At 37.7% G+C, this 16,165-nt stretch overlaps 1 protein-coding gene across 4 annotated transcripts; it reads right to left on the reverse strand.

The window, feature by feature from the left end:
* Positions 1-1,395: 1,395 nt before the first annotated feature.
* On the reverse strand, positions 1,396-16,156 carry TRMT6 (tRNA methyltransferase 6 non-catalytic subunit). 4 transcript variants are annotated; one of them, XM_075088327.1, is made up of 12 exons: positions 15,977-16,116; positions 15,240-15,407; positions 13,713-13,840; positions 13,201-13,296; positions 10,215-10,306; positions 10,043-10,126; positions 9,356-9,480; positions 7,736-8,097; positions 7,410-7,495; positions 3,936-4,038; positions 3,764-3,850; positions 1,396-2,374 (listed from the first exon to the last, which is right to left on the reverse strand). In XM_075088327.1, exons 6-12 carry the CDS (start codon positions 10,072-10,074, stop codon positions 2,201-2,203), a joined length of 969 nt encoding a protein of 322 aa, XP_074944428.1. In that variant the 5' UTR covers positions 10,075-10,126; positions 10,215-10,306; positions 13,201-13,296; positions 13,713-13,840; positions 15,240-15,407; positions 15,977-16,116; the 3' UTR covers positions 1,396-2,200. The 4 variants fall into 4 exon arrangements, with proteins under 4 accessions (XP_074944428.1, XP_074944425.1, XP_074944424.1 ...); XM_075088324.1 differs by having other exon boundaries at positions 13,187-13,296; XM_075088323.1 differs by lacking the exon at positions 15,240-15,407 and having other exon boundaries at positions 13,187-13,296; positions 15,977-16,156.
* Positions 16,157-16,165: the final 9 nt, after the last annotated feature.

Raw genomic sequence — 16,165 nt, forward strand, 5'->3', positions numbered from 1 at the left:
TGTTTCTTCTTTTTATTATACAAACCTGATCTTTTCCCTTGAGGTTATTAGATCACATTACATAAGAAGGACTTAAAACATATATTGGTTGCTTAGCCTAACTTCTACTGTGTAAGTTTCTACTCCTCTGTAGTGCTATGATAGCTGTGTACCTACCAGCTCAGTGGAAGTGGCAGGGAAGTACCTATGCCTGCTTTAGAGGTAGGAAAACTGAAGTAGACGATAATTTTTCTGTATTAATCTCCTGTTTTCACAGAATCACAACATGGTAGGGGTTGGCAAGGACCTCTAAAGATCACCTCATCCAAGCCCCCTGCTACCTAGAGCGGGGGCACAGGACTGCATCCAGGTGGGTTTTGAATGTCTCCAGAGGTGACTCCACACCCTCCCTGGGCAGCCTGTTCCACTGCTCTGGCACCCTCATGTAAATTTTTTTCTCATATTCAGGTGGAACTTCCTGTGTTCCAGCTGGTGCCCATTGCCCCTTGTCCTGTTGCTGGGCACCGCTGAAAAGAGCCTAGTCCCATCCTCTTGACACCCACCCTTCAGATATTTATAGGTATTGATGAGATCCCTCCTCAGTCTTCTCTAGGCTGAACAAACTCAGGTGTCTCAGCCTTCCCCATAAGGGAGATGTTCCAGTCCCCTGCTTATCTTGGTAGCCCTCGTTTTATACCAATTTCATAATTTTCTTGCTTTTCCCTAGCTTCCAGGCTCCTATCCATTGCTCTAAGCTAGGCTGTCTCAGGATTTCGTCATGTTCTAGGTGTCGGCTGCTCTCGAAGTCCCAGTTTACCTTCAGTATGCACACATGGACATACCATAGAGGAAAATTCTCTTTCCTCCCCACCCTGACACACTGTACAGAAAGGTGGGGGGCAAAGCATTTTCCAGATCCACATGGTTGGTGTAACACAGAGGATATGGTGAAATCCATCTCTCCGTTTATGGGTTCTTCACACAAGGTGGAAGAGAAAAGCTTTCCATAAAAACATGAAAAAAAAAAGATGGGAAGTTTACAAAAAACAGGACAGAGGTGGACAAAAAGCTGAAGATCTACTGTACCTGTTTCACCTAAGAGAAATCTTTAATGGCTTCTTTACACAAACTATAACCTGTTTTGTTTTGAGCCAAGTGTCCTAAAAGAACATTACTCTTACGAATACACAGAATTCTACAGCGTTATGAAGTCTGATCACGTGATCCCAAAGCTCCAGATTGCCCCTGACAACTAAGTTCAAGAATGGAAGCCAAGTCCTGCTGGCTCTATGAGGTCCATATGGGCCTAAAGCTCCCCACTGGGGGTTCAATGGGGTGCAGCCACCAAGTGCGTTCTCCTCCCAAAGCCTCTGCTGGACCTTTTTATTTCCAAAAAGAGGGAGAAGAACAAGGAAATGAACCTCATTAGGAAAAACATCCTGCAGTTTAATTGAAATGACAAATGCAAAGTTGAAAGAAAAATAGTAAGAAAGCTACACATCATAAAACAGTAGAATAAATATATATACATATAGCGATTTTCAAAATAGCCGTATCTTAAAAACATATAACAACTCTCAGGAAAATGGCAGGCAATGCTCACAGAGACATTTTGTTTAAATATTTGCTATTTTAATTTACAAACATACATGTCTATTTCAGGAAAACATGGGGTTATGGCGTGAAGTTCTGGTATTCTCTTTTTATTGCTCCTTTGGAAAGAGAAGTGTATGATTTTTGCTCTTTGTTCTACTTCCTTAAATTACTGAACACAGCTGGATTTTGTGTCCAAAGGGGGAGCAGCTCATTATGTAGAACGTTTTACCCTGATGCTGTTCTGGGAAAATGGGAAGCTATGTTAGATGTGTTCATTTGGACTCAAACCTTTTAAAAAACTACTTCATCATAATCCACTTTTGGCAACAAACTGACAGAACGCCTTCACTGATGCTTAATCTTCTCTTGATCTTCTCTTCTTTTTGAAGTTAGTATGTTTTCAGTGGGATGTTTGCTTCTAAGGGCTTTTCTTCTCATTCTGATCATGTAAACTGGTGAAGAATGTGACAATCCTCCCTACCTGTGTAGCTCTGACAGGTATATATTTTGCTGACAGGTGTATGACAGGTACAACTTCTGTGCTGTCAAGAGCACAGAAAGCATACTTGTTAGTAAAATAACAGTAGTACTCCTGAGATATGAAAATCAAATCAATCTTCAAATGTTAATAATGAAGGTCTTGAACTCTGCATCTTTTAGATGATGGCTCTTCCATCTTCAGTGCTTCCAAATTACTGGAATCAGATGCGCCCTTATCCAAGATGACAGTGATACCAGATAGAAGGTACCCTCCACCTCCGCTCATTGTCAGTTTTGGATGACTTCGATCTGGTAAGACCTTTAAAAAAACAAAACCCAAAGCAAACAAAAAAACCCAAGCATCTGTAAAAACTCACTCTATATGCGCACATCAAATTAAGTTTACAGTATAAGATGTAATCTTTTTATTCCAGGCACCACAACAAACAGCCATTTGGAAAGCGTATTTATCATTAAAGGGCAAAGTATCTGCATACCAGAAACCAGTTATAGAAATACATAAGAATCCAGGCTACTGCCTTACTGGTTGCTTCTTCATGGCATTTTCAGCAAAACAATAAAGTCAAGGTTTGGGATACATGACAAGTTTCATTAATGTGTTCGGAACTGGTGTACTTTGCAAGAAACCACAGCTGGTCTAACAAAACAGCATTAAGTTATGCAGTAATTTCCAGTTCTGTCACTATAATCTGTACATAGCTACTCTGACGATAAGACATAGCAATGAACCATTGCTTTCAGCGACATTATACTTCTCTGTAAATGCTTTTTTCTTCAGTTCTGCTTCCTCCTTGCCTTGACTGCCATCACAGGTCTAAGCTGATTCAGGTGTGTCCAGGACATGGTGCAGTATTGTCCTGAAGTGCACCTGGACACAGGAACCCTTGCCAAGCCTAACTTGTATGAACATCTTCATATATCAATATCATAATCATTCCCAATTTGTATGCCTGATCAATAGTCAGTAGTCATGGCCACACTTTAATTAAATAATCCCTCAATAAAAATTCCTTATGGACTCCAGAAGCCTATGGGAAAGGAAGAAGTCAGTAAAACGCAAGTACCTCTTCAGAGGTGGTGAGCTGCTTAGAGATCAGACATGCTTCTGCTTCTTCATTGCTGAGAGGGTACTCCATATTTGCCAACATCTTTTCAAACAAAGGTAGTCGAACTGATGTTTTTTCACCGTGGCAATGTTTCCCCCTCTCCTTTTCATTGTTCAGTTCCCTTCTTCTTACTTTAGTTCCAGGAACTGTCTTGTTTGACGACACTAACTTTGTAAGTCACCACCATTCTTACCATTACAAATTTTTTTTCCAGCTATCAAACCAACTTGAACTGAATAAACATTTGTAGTATTTTGCTACATCTCTCTTATACGACATTAGACTGTCCCTCACTTTAGGCTAGCCACTAAAGCAGCACAACTACTAAATCGCTCAGCGTGCTACAAAATATTTCAGCAAATTTCTAAATGAAATGCTCTGGAATAAGAAGAAAATAAAGCATTTCCTTTTGAAATTGTTGCAATGCAGCATTAAAACTCTTCAGAATATTTTCCCACTGCTCTCAGGTAAAAGAAATGCATAAGCATAGTTTCAGTCAGTCCCAAACCCACCTATTTTCAGAGAGTGTTTTGCTCCCCGGTATTCATGCCGTTTTAACAACCACTTACTGTAATCTTTACCTGGTAGTTTCGTAGCCAGGTTTCAGACAGCTTTAGGTTAATAACACCGCCTCTTTCTCTCAGCTTTGTGTAACATTCTAATAATGGCTTAAAAAAAAACCAAATAGCAGGTTATAGAGCAGAATAGTTTCAAACTTGAACTGTAACAGCTAAAATACAATACTTGATTTACCTCTTTATACTGGCAGTAGACAACAAAAGGCCTTGAAGGAGCAACAAATTCCAGTAAAGAAAGTAATAACGGAGTGGGATGAAACTTGCTGGCTACAATTAAGCTGTGAAAGAAACTTCATGTGCATTAGTCTTCTGCTTCTAAAACCTATTCATCAAGTGACATTTTCTCCTACTTAGGACAGCAATCAATTATAGCTTAAATGTTGCCAATCAGCCTGTTTTCATGGCTCTAGCAACTCCACACGTATAAAAACAAATCACAGTTTCCTACTTGCATAATTAAGGGGATAAAACACTTGTTCCCAAAAGTGCATATATTAATATATAATAATTATATTAATATTAATTAATTAAAAATAATTAATAAAATAATTAAATTAAATAAAATAATTAATTAAAAATAATTAATTAAAAATAATAATTAATATTATATTAATATATAATAATTATATTAATATATAATAATATGCACAATATTAAGCACATTGCAGAAGCACTCATTTCAGGTGTGTTGAGCTCCACAGTAATTCTTATGACCCAAAAATTTGCATGCAATGCTTTCTCTACCCTGAGACCACTGTCCAAATATAACTTAAATTTTGTGACTGCTAATTGTTGCTTAGAATGTAACCTCAGCCATGATTCTTTAGACTGGCTAAGTTTTATATTAAAAAGTTATTACTTAGAAAAAAATCCCTTAACAGGCACGACTAAAAATCTTTTAAAACAGAAATTATATTCTTGCCAACTTAAAGGCTTCATATTTTGTTCTTCATCCTCATTTTAATATTGCATTATAACTCATATTTACAGATGCTCTAAGATTCTCTAAAGGTATCTAGAGTCTTTATAAAAAGAAATTACTGCTAATCTATACTGCAAGAAATAGCTAAGATTCAATGAGTTATTAAGTTGCATTTGTGCAGAAAGAATGGGCTAATTAAACTACTTCTCTAGCATACAGTTACTGTATGAAAAGGTCCATCAATTAATTAACATTTGTTCTCCAGGGGAATGTACAGCACTGGAGATATCAAACTTACCTAGCAAAAGGGAGGTAAAAATTGATGTTCAATTTTCTAAACGCACGGAGATGAAAAGGTGAGACAGTTCTTTTACAGTTATTTCCATTTCGGTTCTCTGCTGGCCATGGCCTTGCAGGCTACAGATTTAACCCTAATTCCAAACTTCAAAAAACTTGTGCTTAGTAATTAACCAAATGGACCATAAAGAAAAAAAGACTCAAGACTCTGCCTCAGAAGGTTTGGAGTGCTGCACCGATGCTGCCAGGAGCTCTGCCAGACAACAGGAAGGTCAGTGAGAGATGAGAGAGATTCTGAAAAAAATCAAATTCTGTTCTCTCGTATGGCAGCACATATTGCTGCCAGCAGGTAGTCTGGCCAATCACAAAATTCATGTAATGGGCAAGAACGGGGAAGGAGGTAGAGGAAGAGCAGGGAAGAGTAGAGAGAGGGTCTAATTCTGAACAAATGGAGTGTCTATAAATCAATTTCTGCTTTCATTGTATCAGAAAAAATTAATAGCCTATCTTAAAAAAGACAGAAAGAATACCAAACCCCTAATGAATGTCTTCCTTTCCCCCCCCCCTCAAAGACCTATGACAGACTTCAGCTGTCATAAAGGGAACTCAACAAATAGGTCTAGCAGGACTGTTTTACCATGTAACAGCACAGAAGACACAAATCTTATTAAAATGGTATCTTCTACATTAAGTAGTAAATATTGTAAAATTCAGGACCTCAAGAAGTAATTCTCCTAAAGTTGGTGCCCATCTTTACCTAACAGCCAGTTTTTCTTTCCTCTGACAGTAAGTCCTAATCTTTCTCCCCACCTCCAATTGTGGGGAGACAGCTTTCACCTGTCTTTTCCTCCTTTCTCTCTTGCAAAGCAAGAAAAAATCCTAACTTCCCTGCCTGCTTCTACTCACATGCCAAGTCGTTAATTCGGAGCATTTCCTTATTCCATGCCAATTTTTCCTGGCTTAACAGTACATGTTCCCTGTGGTTCTTCATATAAACAAATGGTGGGTTACAAAAGGCAGATGACTAAAGAAAGGTGACCCTGACTGAGTCATCTGGGACAGTGCCCTCAGGCAGCTGTAAACTTCTCTTACCCCCCATTATGCTGAAGAGTTCCTAAAGAGAGAAATCGCTCATCCCTTCAAGTATATAATTTGTTATAGCTTTCATGCATTACAAAGGACAAAAGAAGTAGATAAGTGATTGAAAACAAATGAAATACTAGATAGGCTTCCTTGAACTCAAACTTAATCAACAACTGAATATATTATTTTACACCACAGGAAGGCTCAAATCAAGCCAAATATTAATTTTCAATTTGCCAGACCATGCACATACATTAATTATAATGATGGGTGCAGGAGACAGCAGTAAAACCGTAACAAAACACTACTGCTGTTTATGCAGCTTAATGGTCATTCACAGGCATCACCAGCGGTGCTGCTGCTGCCGAAAAGATGCGCAGTACTTCTTACAGACCTCCTGTACCAATTTATTGCTTCAGAGAACATGGAATGACCAGTCTCTGCATCTTTACAGAAAAAGCTATTTCTACCACTTCAGTATGCTAGATGAGATAGACTAAAATGTGAATGAGCACAAGATAAAACAGTTAATGAAAGTAAAACCAGAAATTATACACAACGTTTAAACATAGCCAAGAAATGTGTATTAAAATCTATCCAGTCAGAACAGCTTTATCCCCAGTGAGCTAATATTGTTATGAGGAAAAAATGAATATGAATGTTACTAAATTAACTCAATCAGTGTTACTTGATTAACTCAAATCACTTCAGCATTTGCTAAGAACATTATGAAAAAGTCACAACCACCAAGTGTTCTTACACTATTGTGGGGCTGAATTTCTAGGAATATGTTTATTGTACTTGTTTTAAACCTCTGATACTAAATCTTCGTGCTAAATTGTTCCTTGGGAACAATCGATCCTGGCTAAAGCAGGTAAAATGAAGTTATGTGGTTTTCCCTGTGTAAAAAAAGAAGTGAGTTTCTAAAAGCAAACCAATCGACCAAACCCTAAAACAACAAACTTGTTTCCGATTTATTTAAACTTAAAACCTTGGGTTCTGCTTTGCCAATTAGAATCCTGTGATTTTTTTATCAGCAGTCATTTTTTATTACATTCTACCTGGATTCTGTTTCTCTTTGGATTGATTTTTTTTTTCAATGTTTATTCATGGCTAGTCAGGAAACTATGACTTTTAGACCATGAAATTTGAAATCATTTAAATAACAAAAGTCTCAACCAGGTAGGAACCAAATAAGACCCAAGACACACCTGGGCTGACTGCTTGCTTTTAAATATTGAGAGAAAAATTAGGGTACTATTAAAACAAAGCTTTTATTTGTTTGAAAGAAAATTATGTTCTGCAGATGTATTTTCAAAAAGAAGACCTTTCTGACTACAAACTCACCCATCTGCATTCTTCTCTCTCAACAAAGCAGCAGTTTCTATTAGCTTTTTCCTTCTCTCCCACTGTTTTCTTTGCTTTTCCCGAACCTTTGAACAACAAAACAAATAGTTTGCGCTTTAACTGGTAATTACACATCGGATCACCATTGCATGGACTGAATTTTCATTTTTTGCATCTTAGATGTCTTAATGTTAAAACAAAAAACAACTTCCTAAGTTCCATTTCAACACCTGAATAAGCTGTATTTCAGCATGCCTGATTCAGATGGCAGAATTTTAAGTATATAGACATTGTAAAACTTTAATAGCCACAATAAATATTCTTACATTTTCTTTATTTTCTTTTTCTTTACTCTCTCTAAATTCTATAACTTCAGCACTAATGTCCACTGTTTCTTGCTCTTCTGTTTGGTTGATCTCCATAGCTGCTTCAGTCGTAGACTCTTCTATTTCCTGTAGGGAAGCCTGCTTCTCATCAGTCAATCCATCACTTTCTCCTTCCACTAGTGTGTTATCTTCAGGTTCTGATGGCAGAGTCTCTGTAGAAAATGTCCCAGAGAGGAGACTACCCACTTTGCTGAGAGGAAATTCATGAAGAGTATTGAAAAAAAGTTTGGGAAATCCAAAACAACTGGTAGCAGCTCTAACAGGTCCCCCTCCTGGATACATCTGAATAATGGATCCATAGCCTATGAGATCAAAAGGATCAAAACCACATTGGAAAGCCAGAATTTCTTGAACTGCTTAATTTTCTAAATTTCTGAAGCGTTTAAATGATGCATTCATTTAAGAATAGGTAAGTAAATTGCCTGCTCTTAATCTAACAGGCTGCTGAAGGTAGCCTGTTAAATGCCTCAAGGTAGAAAACCTCTACTGGAAGGTCAACAGTTACTGCAACTCAAAAGGACAAGGTAATTAAAAGATTATGCATGTATTAAACACGTATTTAGGATTAGCATCAAACATATAAGCAGTGAGAAATTATTAGAAAAGCTAATTTAATTAAGAATTAAAAGGACAAATTTTCTATAGTATTTGTTACTTATAACCGTGGAGTGGTTTTGATAAAAAATAAAAGCTAATTTAAACAGCAAAGAATTTCCTCAACAACCAGACCTTAAAGGAAGAGATGCCAGATGTTTAAAGATACTAAAAAGAACTTTTCAATAATTATATTGAAATTGCATCTTATTTATTTCAGAAAGTATCCCTATGGCCAAAACTTGCTGAAACAAAAACAATGTATAGAACAACTCCCTGTGTGCCTCTCTGCCAACAGAGTGCACACCTCGGTGCAGAACATTACATCACACTTCCAACCCTTCCAGGCTTCTGGAATATAATTGCAATCTTTGTTTAGCGTCTTTGAATGATTTACGACAGAATTAATTAACTGAGTTTGAGAAATAAAAAAGCAAGTCAAACTTCTCCTGGAATACACTCAAGAAAATGTCATATATTACTTTTAAAATACACATTTTGCAGACATTCAATCTCTGGTGTGGTGAACAAGAGGAATGACAACATTTCAAGTGCTGTGTGCTGTCTGAATTCCAGTGTTACTATTCCTGTTTCCTGCCGTTCACCTTCCTGGGCTTCCCAGGTGCCTGGGAAGAATCTGCATACAAGCTCCTTACAGCCTTTTCTGAACACAATGTCATTATGGTAAGACAGAAACTAAAACAGATCTACATACAGCAATATCAACTTTACATTTCATATTTTTTTAAACAGTGAAAAATAAATCCAACTGAAATATGCAAAATACAACTTTCTCCAATGGAAAAACAAGTATCTCTTTGAATACTGGAGACAGAAAATGTAGATTTTAAAAACTGATAAAGTATTTTGAAGTACTGCCTTCTAAAAGCATCACAGAGATGCCTATTTCTTAAGTTTCAAGTAAGCTCTCAGTCTGTACATTACTAAAGCTGCCACGTTACTTGCCTCCCATTCGCTCCATCACTGCACCCAGCACAAGGCCTGCACATGTTTCCACTACAATCATCTTGTTGCCAGCACGGATGTTTCCTAAAGTCAACATCTGAGCTAGGGTGTCATATCGCAAGTGGCTAGAGGACAGAGGGTTTTAAGAAATACCAAATTAGTTTTCTTGCAGTTAGAAATACTGTGTATTAGCTCAGGAGACTGTCAAAAAAAAAAAGTTGGATTACAGGCAGATTTTCAGGAATAGCACTCGTGGCCTTCAGAGTCACCATGCAGAAACTTATAACTAACCATCTGAGAATAAAGAAGTACTAGAACCAGAGCCAGCAAGAAATTATCAGGGAATGGGTGTTCAGGTTTACAAAGAAAATAGCAAAAGTAGGATAAGTAGTAGGGTGCACATCTCATGCTGTGCCAGTCAAACAAAATACTTTTTAAACTTCTTTTCAATTTTTTGTTGTTCTGTCAGTTTTGCAAAGAACAAATGGTGTTTGAATGCACTTCCTAATCCAGTAATGAATCCTCAGTGATTTTCATCCATCTCACAGTAGCACACTACCTGCAATCCAGGATCAAAATCAAAGTAGTAGAATCAAGGAAGAAATTAGTATATTGGTATATTACAGGTATTTTGAAAAGTATTAAAATATCTCTGTTATAACGTGAAAAAAGAAAATTAAAACTTACTTAATTTTTCCAGGTTCCCTTGCATAATACATTGTTGAAAGAATGCGAGTCGATGGTTTCACAATTGTAATAACTGCCTCATATCTGTAAGAAACACATAGTAATAGTCTTATTTCAAGCTCAACAAATTAGAGAACTACTAAGTATGTTCCAGATTTTAAAATTCACTTACTTTTTTTTCTTCTTCTTTATGTACTTATCTTGAGCAAATTCTGTTTTGTCTCGGAATGTTGTACTGTTCTCTATTAACTGTTGAACTATTTCCTTGGAAGAGACAATTTATTTTCATTATAGCTGGTATTGATTTCTCATTCATTTAATATATAATATTTTTTTAAACAAACACTGAAAAAATTTCCTTCCAGTAGAGGCATGTATACCATGAACTTCTACTGACATTAATGGTAAAGTGCCTTTCTACTAATCAACGTGACAACTGAGGCACTATCCTGATTATGTGAGGAATTTAATCATATACTTCTACCTCAAGGTGTTCTTTAGCTACATAATGCCAGCATAAAAACATTAAAACTCAAGATGCTTACCCAGGAAACAGGATATTTTGTGGTGAAAGAGTCTGGTAGGTGCCAGAACTAAATCATGAGAGAGGGCAGATGTGTATGGCCAGAAAGGAAGAAAAAGCAGGATTGCTCCTTCCAGCAGCATCAGCAAGTCATTACTTCAGCTCTTACTGTGAAGCCTCAGCACCTCCATATTCTTATCCTATGCCAAATGTCAATGAGACTACCCTGCTTTCTCTAAGTGATTAGCTGTTTTTAAATTAATTTAATTTGTTTAGAATGAGGCAGAGTTATGTTTATTGTCAGTTATTACAGCACAATTGACATATATTCTGTCAGTCTAACATTCCCCATAGCAACTGGTTTGCATGACAGTACTTTAAGTCCTGTGTGAAGTTGTATGGGCAAAAATATTTTACAAAAACAAAACAAACCAAGGAACCTGATGTCATATGTAACATTTTCTTTAATCCAACTCTCTCTTCAGGTATCTTGTCTGACTTTAGCGCCTCTATCTCTGAGGGTCTCTCTTCTCCCATCCTGTGCTCATTCTTCCCCTACACTCTGGCTATTTACCCCACTTAATTTCTTCTGCCCCCCAAATGGTGCTAAGACTGCTGTACCAGCTCCTTGCACAATGTCAAACTCCTTAGCATTTACTGTTTCCTATACAAGACTCCCCTGACTTCTTCCTTCTCCAGTTCTCAGGTTTCCCCAGAACTGCAGGTTTTGTTTCCTGGTCTCCTTGTTCTGATCTCCTCCCTTTGCCAATGGAGGGATCATTAAGACCTCCAACAGAAAAAAAAGCTTCCATTGCTCAGGGTTTGTCCCCATGCCTGCAGTACAAGAACAAATGCTAGAGTGCTATTTCGGTTGTGTGATCAAAGCAGTTTAACTGCTAAAATCCTAAGTATTACACATGTAGGAAGAGCAATAGTGTAACCTGGCCTCACCAGAGTTTGGAGAGGGTGGTGGTAGGGAATAACAAAAGGATTATTTTCAGTGTGGACACGGCCTCTCCCACTGAACTTTAAGAAGTTGCTCCAAAACATAGCGGTGGAAGTACTTCTCACATTCTATCGCTATTTTTCAAGCCTTTATTTCTTAGAGCCCTTCAAGCACTTAAAATGTACTATTAACGGCATGAAACAGCATCTCTTTCTTTTTTTGCCTTATTCTTGGAAAAGGTTAAATGCAGTGTTTGGGTTATTTGGGGTTTTGGTGGCTTTTCCCCACCCCGGCCCAGTAAAATTTACAGCAAAGGCTGAGCAAAACAAGCCAAAGGAAAGCTGCAGCACTATGCAGTGCCCTGGGAATACATGCCACTTGAAGTCTGCATCCTAATATCTATCCCTTGGCACCCGGGAAGGACTTGGGAAGTGATGGGAAATCAAACCCCATTAACACTGTGGTTGCTTTATTTCAATCATCTCTAAAGTGTGCCTGCATCACAAAGACATGCCATTCACAAACATGAGTTCAAATTTTACCAGACATTTATGGAAGAATAATATCTATTACTGCTAACACAACACAGTCTAAAATGAATATTTTAGCTACAGTCCAGAAGCCAGAGTTAACTAAGTAGGATATTTTAATAACCTAAAATAATGGTATGGTAGATGTATGGTACAGACATGCTAAGGACATACAGAAAAGTGAGTGTGATCTTCTGCCACAGATAATGAGAATGAATGGAAAACATCAAAGCTATCACACTGATTAGTAGTACATTCTTCTCAAAGAGGTAACACCATGAGCAGCACAACCATGTAAACAGAAGAAATACAATCCTAAACTCCTTAGACCCATTCATTATTAAGCAGGCAAAAGCAAAACAGCTGCTCTGACAAGCAGCAGCAAACAGCAAGATGCAAACAGGAGAGGAATTTGATGTAAGCATGAGCAATTTCTTATTTTTATTAGAAAGGGTAAACCAAAGATGAGAGAGAATTTTGACTGATAACGTGTGCAGAACAGAATTGGCTGCAATGGTTTATTAACATTTAAGATGGCCTCACTTCTTGCTGACAAAGTGTGGGGTAAAATCAAATCCTTTTTCTAACAGAACTGAACTGATCTCTTGAGAATATTCTTAGCTTTTGAGGTGCAGATAAAACACAGGCATCACATGTTTTTGGTAGGTACTGGCTAAAGACACACTGACAGTACATTTGTCACACAGTGTTCTTTGTTAATAATTTGGTGTTTATTCATAATCCTTTCCTTCTCCTTTGGCAGTTTAACTATTGCACTATTTTAATATGTCTGTAATATAGAAATAACATTTTGACTCTTATAAAGAAACAAAACTAAAAGGTGATTATGCAAGCTGAATTTCCTTCACAGTTTTAAAATTTCCTTTTGTCCGTTATGACTTCTGATGCCATAAAAATTCATACTTTACTCTCTGTTGACAAAGTTGCCAACCTTACATGAAGTTTTCTGTAAAATTAGCCTTTGCATTTTTGTGAAAACAGATCTTTAGGAAAAACATGACTTGAGCAGAAGGACAAAGAAAAAGCACTGAAGTCTATGCATTGATAAAAAGAATAGCCTATTTTATAAACTAAAATATAACCATCAAGGTAGCACAGAAACGACACCAAAACTTTATTTTTACCTGTCCTTTAATACCTTTGTCCTTCAAAGCCTTTATGTCATCATGAGTCAGTTTCTGAGACTTTCCATCGTCAACTATGTTACGATTATCTGTACCTGCTTCTTTTGTTTCTAAAGGAAAAGGATATAAACTTGTAAAATCTAGCTCTAAGTATCTTTAAGTTGGATGAACACATGATTTTAGTTTCACAGAAAGCAGACTACTCAGGATTAAACCCACATACTTCACAGCCTTGAAAAGTATTGCCTAAGCAATCAATAAAATGTAGCATGTAAAATATACTTCAGTATATATATATTCACCAACTAACGTTCAAATTTTCTCCCATATTAAAAAGGTGATTTGTTACAGGACTAGTGAAACAGCAGATCAAGACAAAACCATGCACTTTTACAACAGAACGAAGATAAATAACTTTAAGTTAACAAATGATTAATAGAAAGCTTTTTCATCACCTTTGGTATCACCAAAGAAACAAATTAACTAGAACTCAATTTTCTGAACACCAGTCAATCCTCTGTAATACCTGTGGTAGTGCCTTCCACCTCTTGCTTTGGCTGGAGGTTTCCACCACTGGTTACTTCAAATGTAGTTCCATAACTATGTCCAATGGCATTATCCAGATAGAACCACTGCTTCTCAAAAATAATTTTTCTGAAATAATAAAGGAGTTAATGATATTAAAAGCATTATTTTTACTATGTCTGAAGCCCACAATAGTTGAAAGTAAACTATAGCTTCATGTATGCCATTTTTATCTATATCCTTGAAGAAAACCAGGACAAGCATAAGAAGTGAAATACTAACTACTATTAACCACAAAGCCACATTAAAATGAAACTGGTTAGGAAAAGAACAAAGAACTTAAACTGAGTATACAGTAAGAAATCTTTTTTTTTCCCATTCAAAAGAATTCTAAAATGGCAGATAAAACAAGAATATAGCACTTGAATTATATAGTATCATTTTTGAAAGTCAGAAACAAGGCAAAGAATTACATTTATCTAAAGTATATTAAATCCAGGCTGGGTCATGCAGATTAGTGCAAAATGTTGAGCATGAATTTGTCTTTTGCAGAGCTCCTTTGAAATAACATTTGCCAAAGAACTATGAAGAAAACAAACAGCAGAGCGTGTCACGTAATCCTAGAAATGTTTAATATGGGGGGCAAAAAAGGGATTTTATTACCCCTTTCAATTTGATTGCACTAAGGGAGGTTTGCATTTTTCCTTCTTCACACAAAGGACCCACAAAGTGTTTAACTTTCAGGCTGGCCTACAAAGGTTTCCTTGCTGACCAGAAAAATACTGATCTTGTAAAATGAAACAGGTACCAGTGTCTATGCCACACTCACATTTAAATCAAACTTACCAATATGAGTTCTTATCCTGATTACACTCATCACTAGTTCTGAAGCTAAACAAAAAGGTTGAGTTATTCCCAGTTTCCTACTGGTTGAAGTATGCAATTCATGCATATACTGTAAATATATTACCCGAATCCCAAAATACAATCCAGAATTTAACTAAAGCATAATAAAAAAAATTTCTCTCAGAGATATTACCAAATCCTCTTAGTAAAAAAGTTAATAATATTATACTTGCTCATTTATTAATCCCTGCCAACCCAGATTTTAAAAGACTAATAAATGATAAGGCTTGAAATGACTGAAAAGAATTTAGATAGATAAAAAAATGTGCATGTGCTCAAATTTCATTTTGAAGACCATTCTAAACGGAATATCCAACCACAGCTATTGTCATAGCTATTCTTGGAGTGTCCAAGGAAAGTTAATGCAAAAGTTATTTAATTTCCTGTGGCAATATTTACTCTTAGATGCTCTTATCCTTTCTTTTATGAAAGGGGTTTTAAACAAAAACTGAAGAGGGACCTAATGAACAAATCTTGGCAGTGCTCTGCAGGCTAACAGAGTAGCTACCTGATTTTGGTGCCAGATTCTACTGTTAACATTAAGCCTGTCAATAACCACTACTCCCAGATTCCTAGGTCTGAGCTATGCCAGTTTTAAACCAGTCTCATTCAAGCATAGTACCTTTAAATCTGCGTGCTACTGCATCAGATGTCTAGCCACATTACCCAAAACTGACTTCTACACATAGGTCTATAAAATTGTCTGCTGCAATGGGAAGAGCCCAGGCTGTGTCCGCTGATTATAGTATTTCCTGCTGGGGTGCAGGCACTTCTTGATATGCCAGTTAGCCTAGGAAAAAGAAATAGGAGATCCTTCATAGCACCCTCTCCAAAGCAGTAACTATCCAGAACTGACAGCTAGCATCTTCCTATGGTCTAACACCGATAAGAGCACTGAAGCCAGCCCTTGTTATTAACAAGGCAATGATGCATCCTGCAGAAATTACATGCCACACCGAGATAAACAGGATGAAGATATGCTTCTCAGGCTGCTGCTCCTTTTCTCCTATTCAATCAGCACCAGTTTGACAATGACAACATAAAACCATATTAAACACCTTCCAAATTCTTACAACAAACGCAGCCAGGAGATTTTCCCAGTTTTTTCCGTCACAGGAACTGAGGCAGCATTAAGATCTTTCACGCTGCCTACCACATCGGCCTAGCGAGGCCATTATTTCTGTCACAGCAGGAAGGCTGTGGGTCACATCGGCCGCACCGGGACCCCCCTACCCTCAGGCGGGGCCGCGCGACGATCGTTGGAATCGCCTCACGGGTGGGTGGGGGAGGGGAAGGCGCAAACATCGGCCGAGAGGGGAGACGACAAGCGGGATCGAAAGCCCCAGGCCGGCCCCTCACCTCCGCCGTAGCACGGGTACCGCTTTGAAGACGTCGTCCCGCTTAAGGACAGCACAGTCCCCCTCGCAAATGCGCGGGCCCAGCCTCAGGCCGTCCTCCATCCCCACTGCCGTTCGAGGGCCTCCCGTCGCAAGGGTGGCCAGCGCGCAGGCGCGGAAGCTGCGGGCGGGCGGCGCCTGCGCACTGAAG

The sequence above is a fragment of the Phalacrocorax aristotelis genome, chromosome 3, assembly GCF_949628215.1.
Source record: "Phalacrocorax aristotelis chromosome 3, bGulAri2.1, whole genome shotgun sequence".
NCBI classification, from domain to species: Eukaryota; Metazoa; Chordata; class Aves; order Suliformes; family Phalacrocoracidae; genus Phalacrocorax; species Phalacrocorax aristotelis.

Coding starts and splice junctions, on each gene's coding strand:
- TRMT6 (XM_075088323.1), bottom strand. CDS start 16,077: ATGGAGGACGGCCTGAGGCTGGGCCCGCGCATTTGCGAGGGGGACTGT. Junction 13,297..13,712: donor GGTGGAAGGCACTACCACAG/GTATTACAGAGG, acceptor CTTTTCCTTTAG/AAACAAAAGAAGCAGGTACA. Junction 7,496..7,735: donor AAAAAGAAAATAAAGAAAAT/GTAAGAATATTT, acceptor TGTTGTTCAAAG/GTTCGGGAAAAGCAAAGAAA.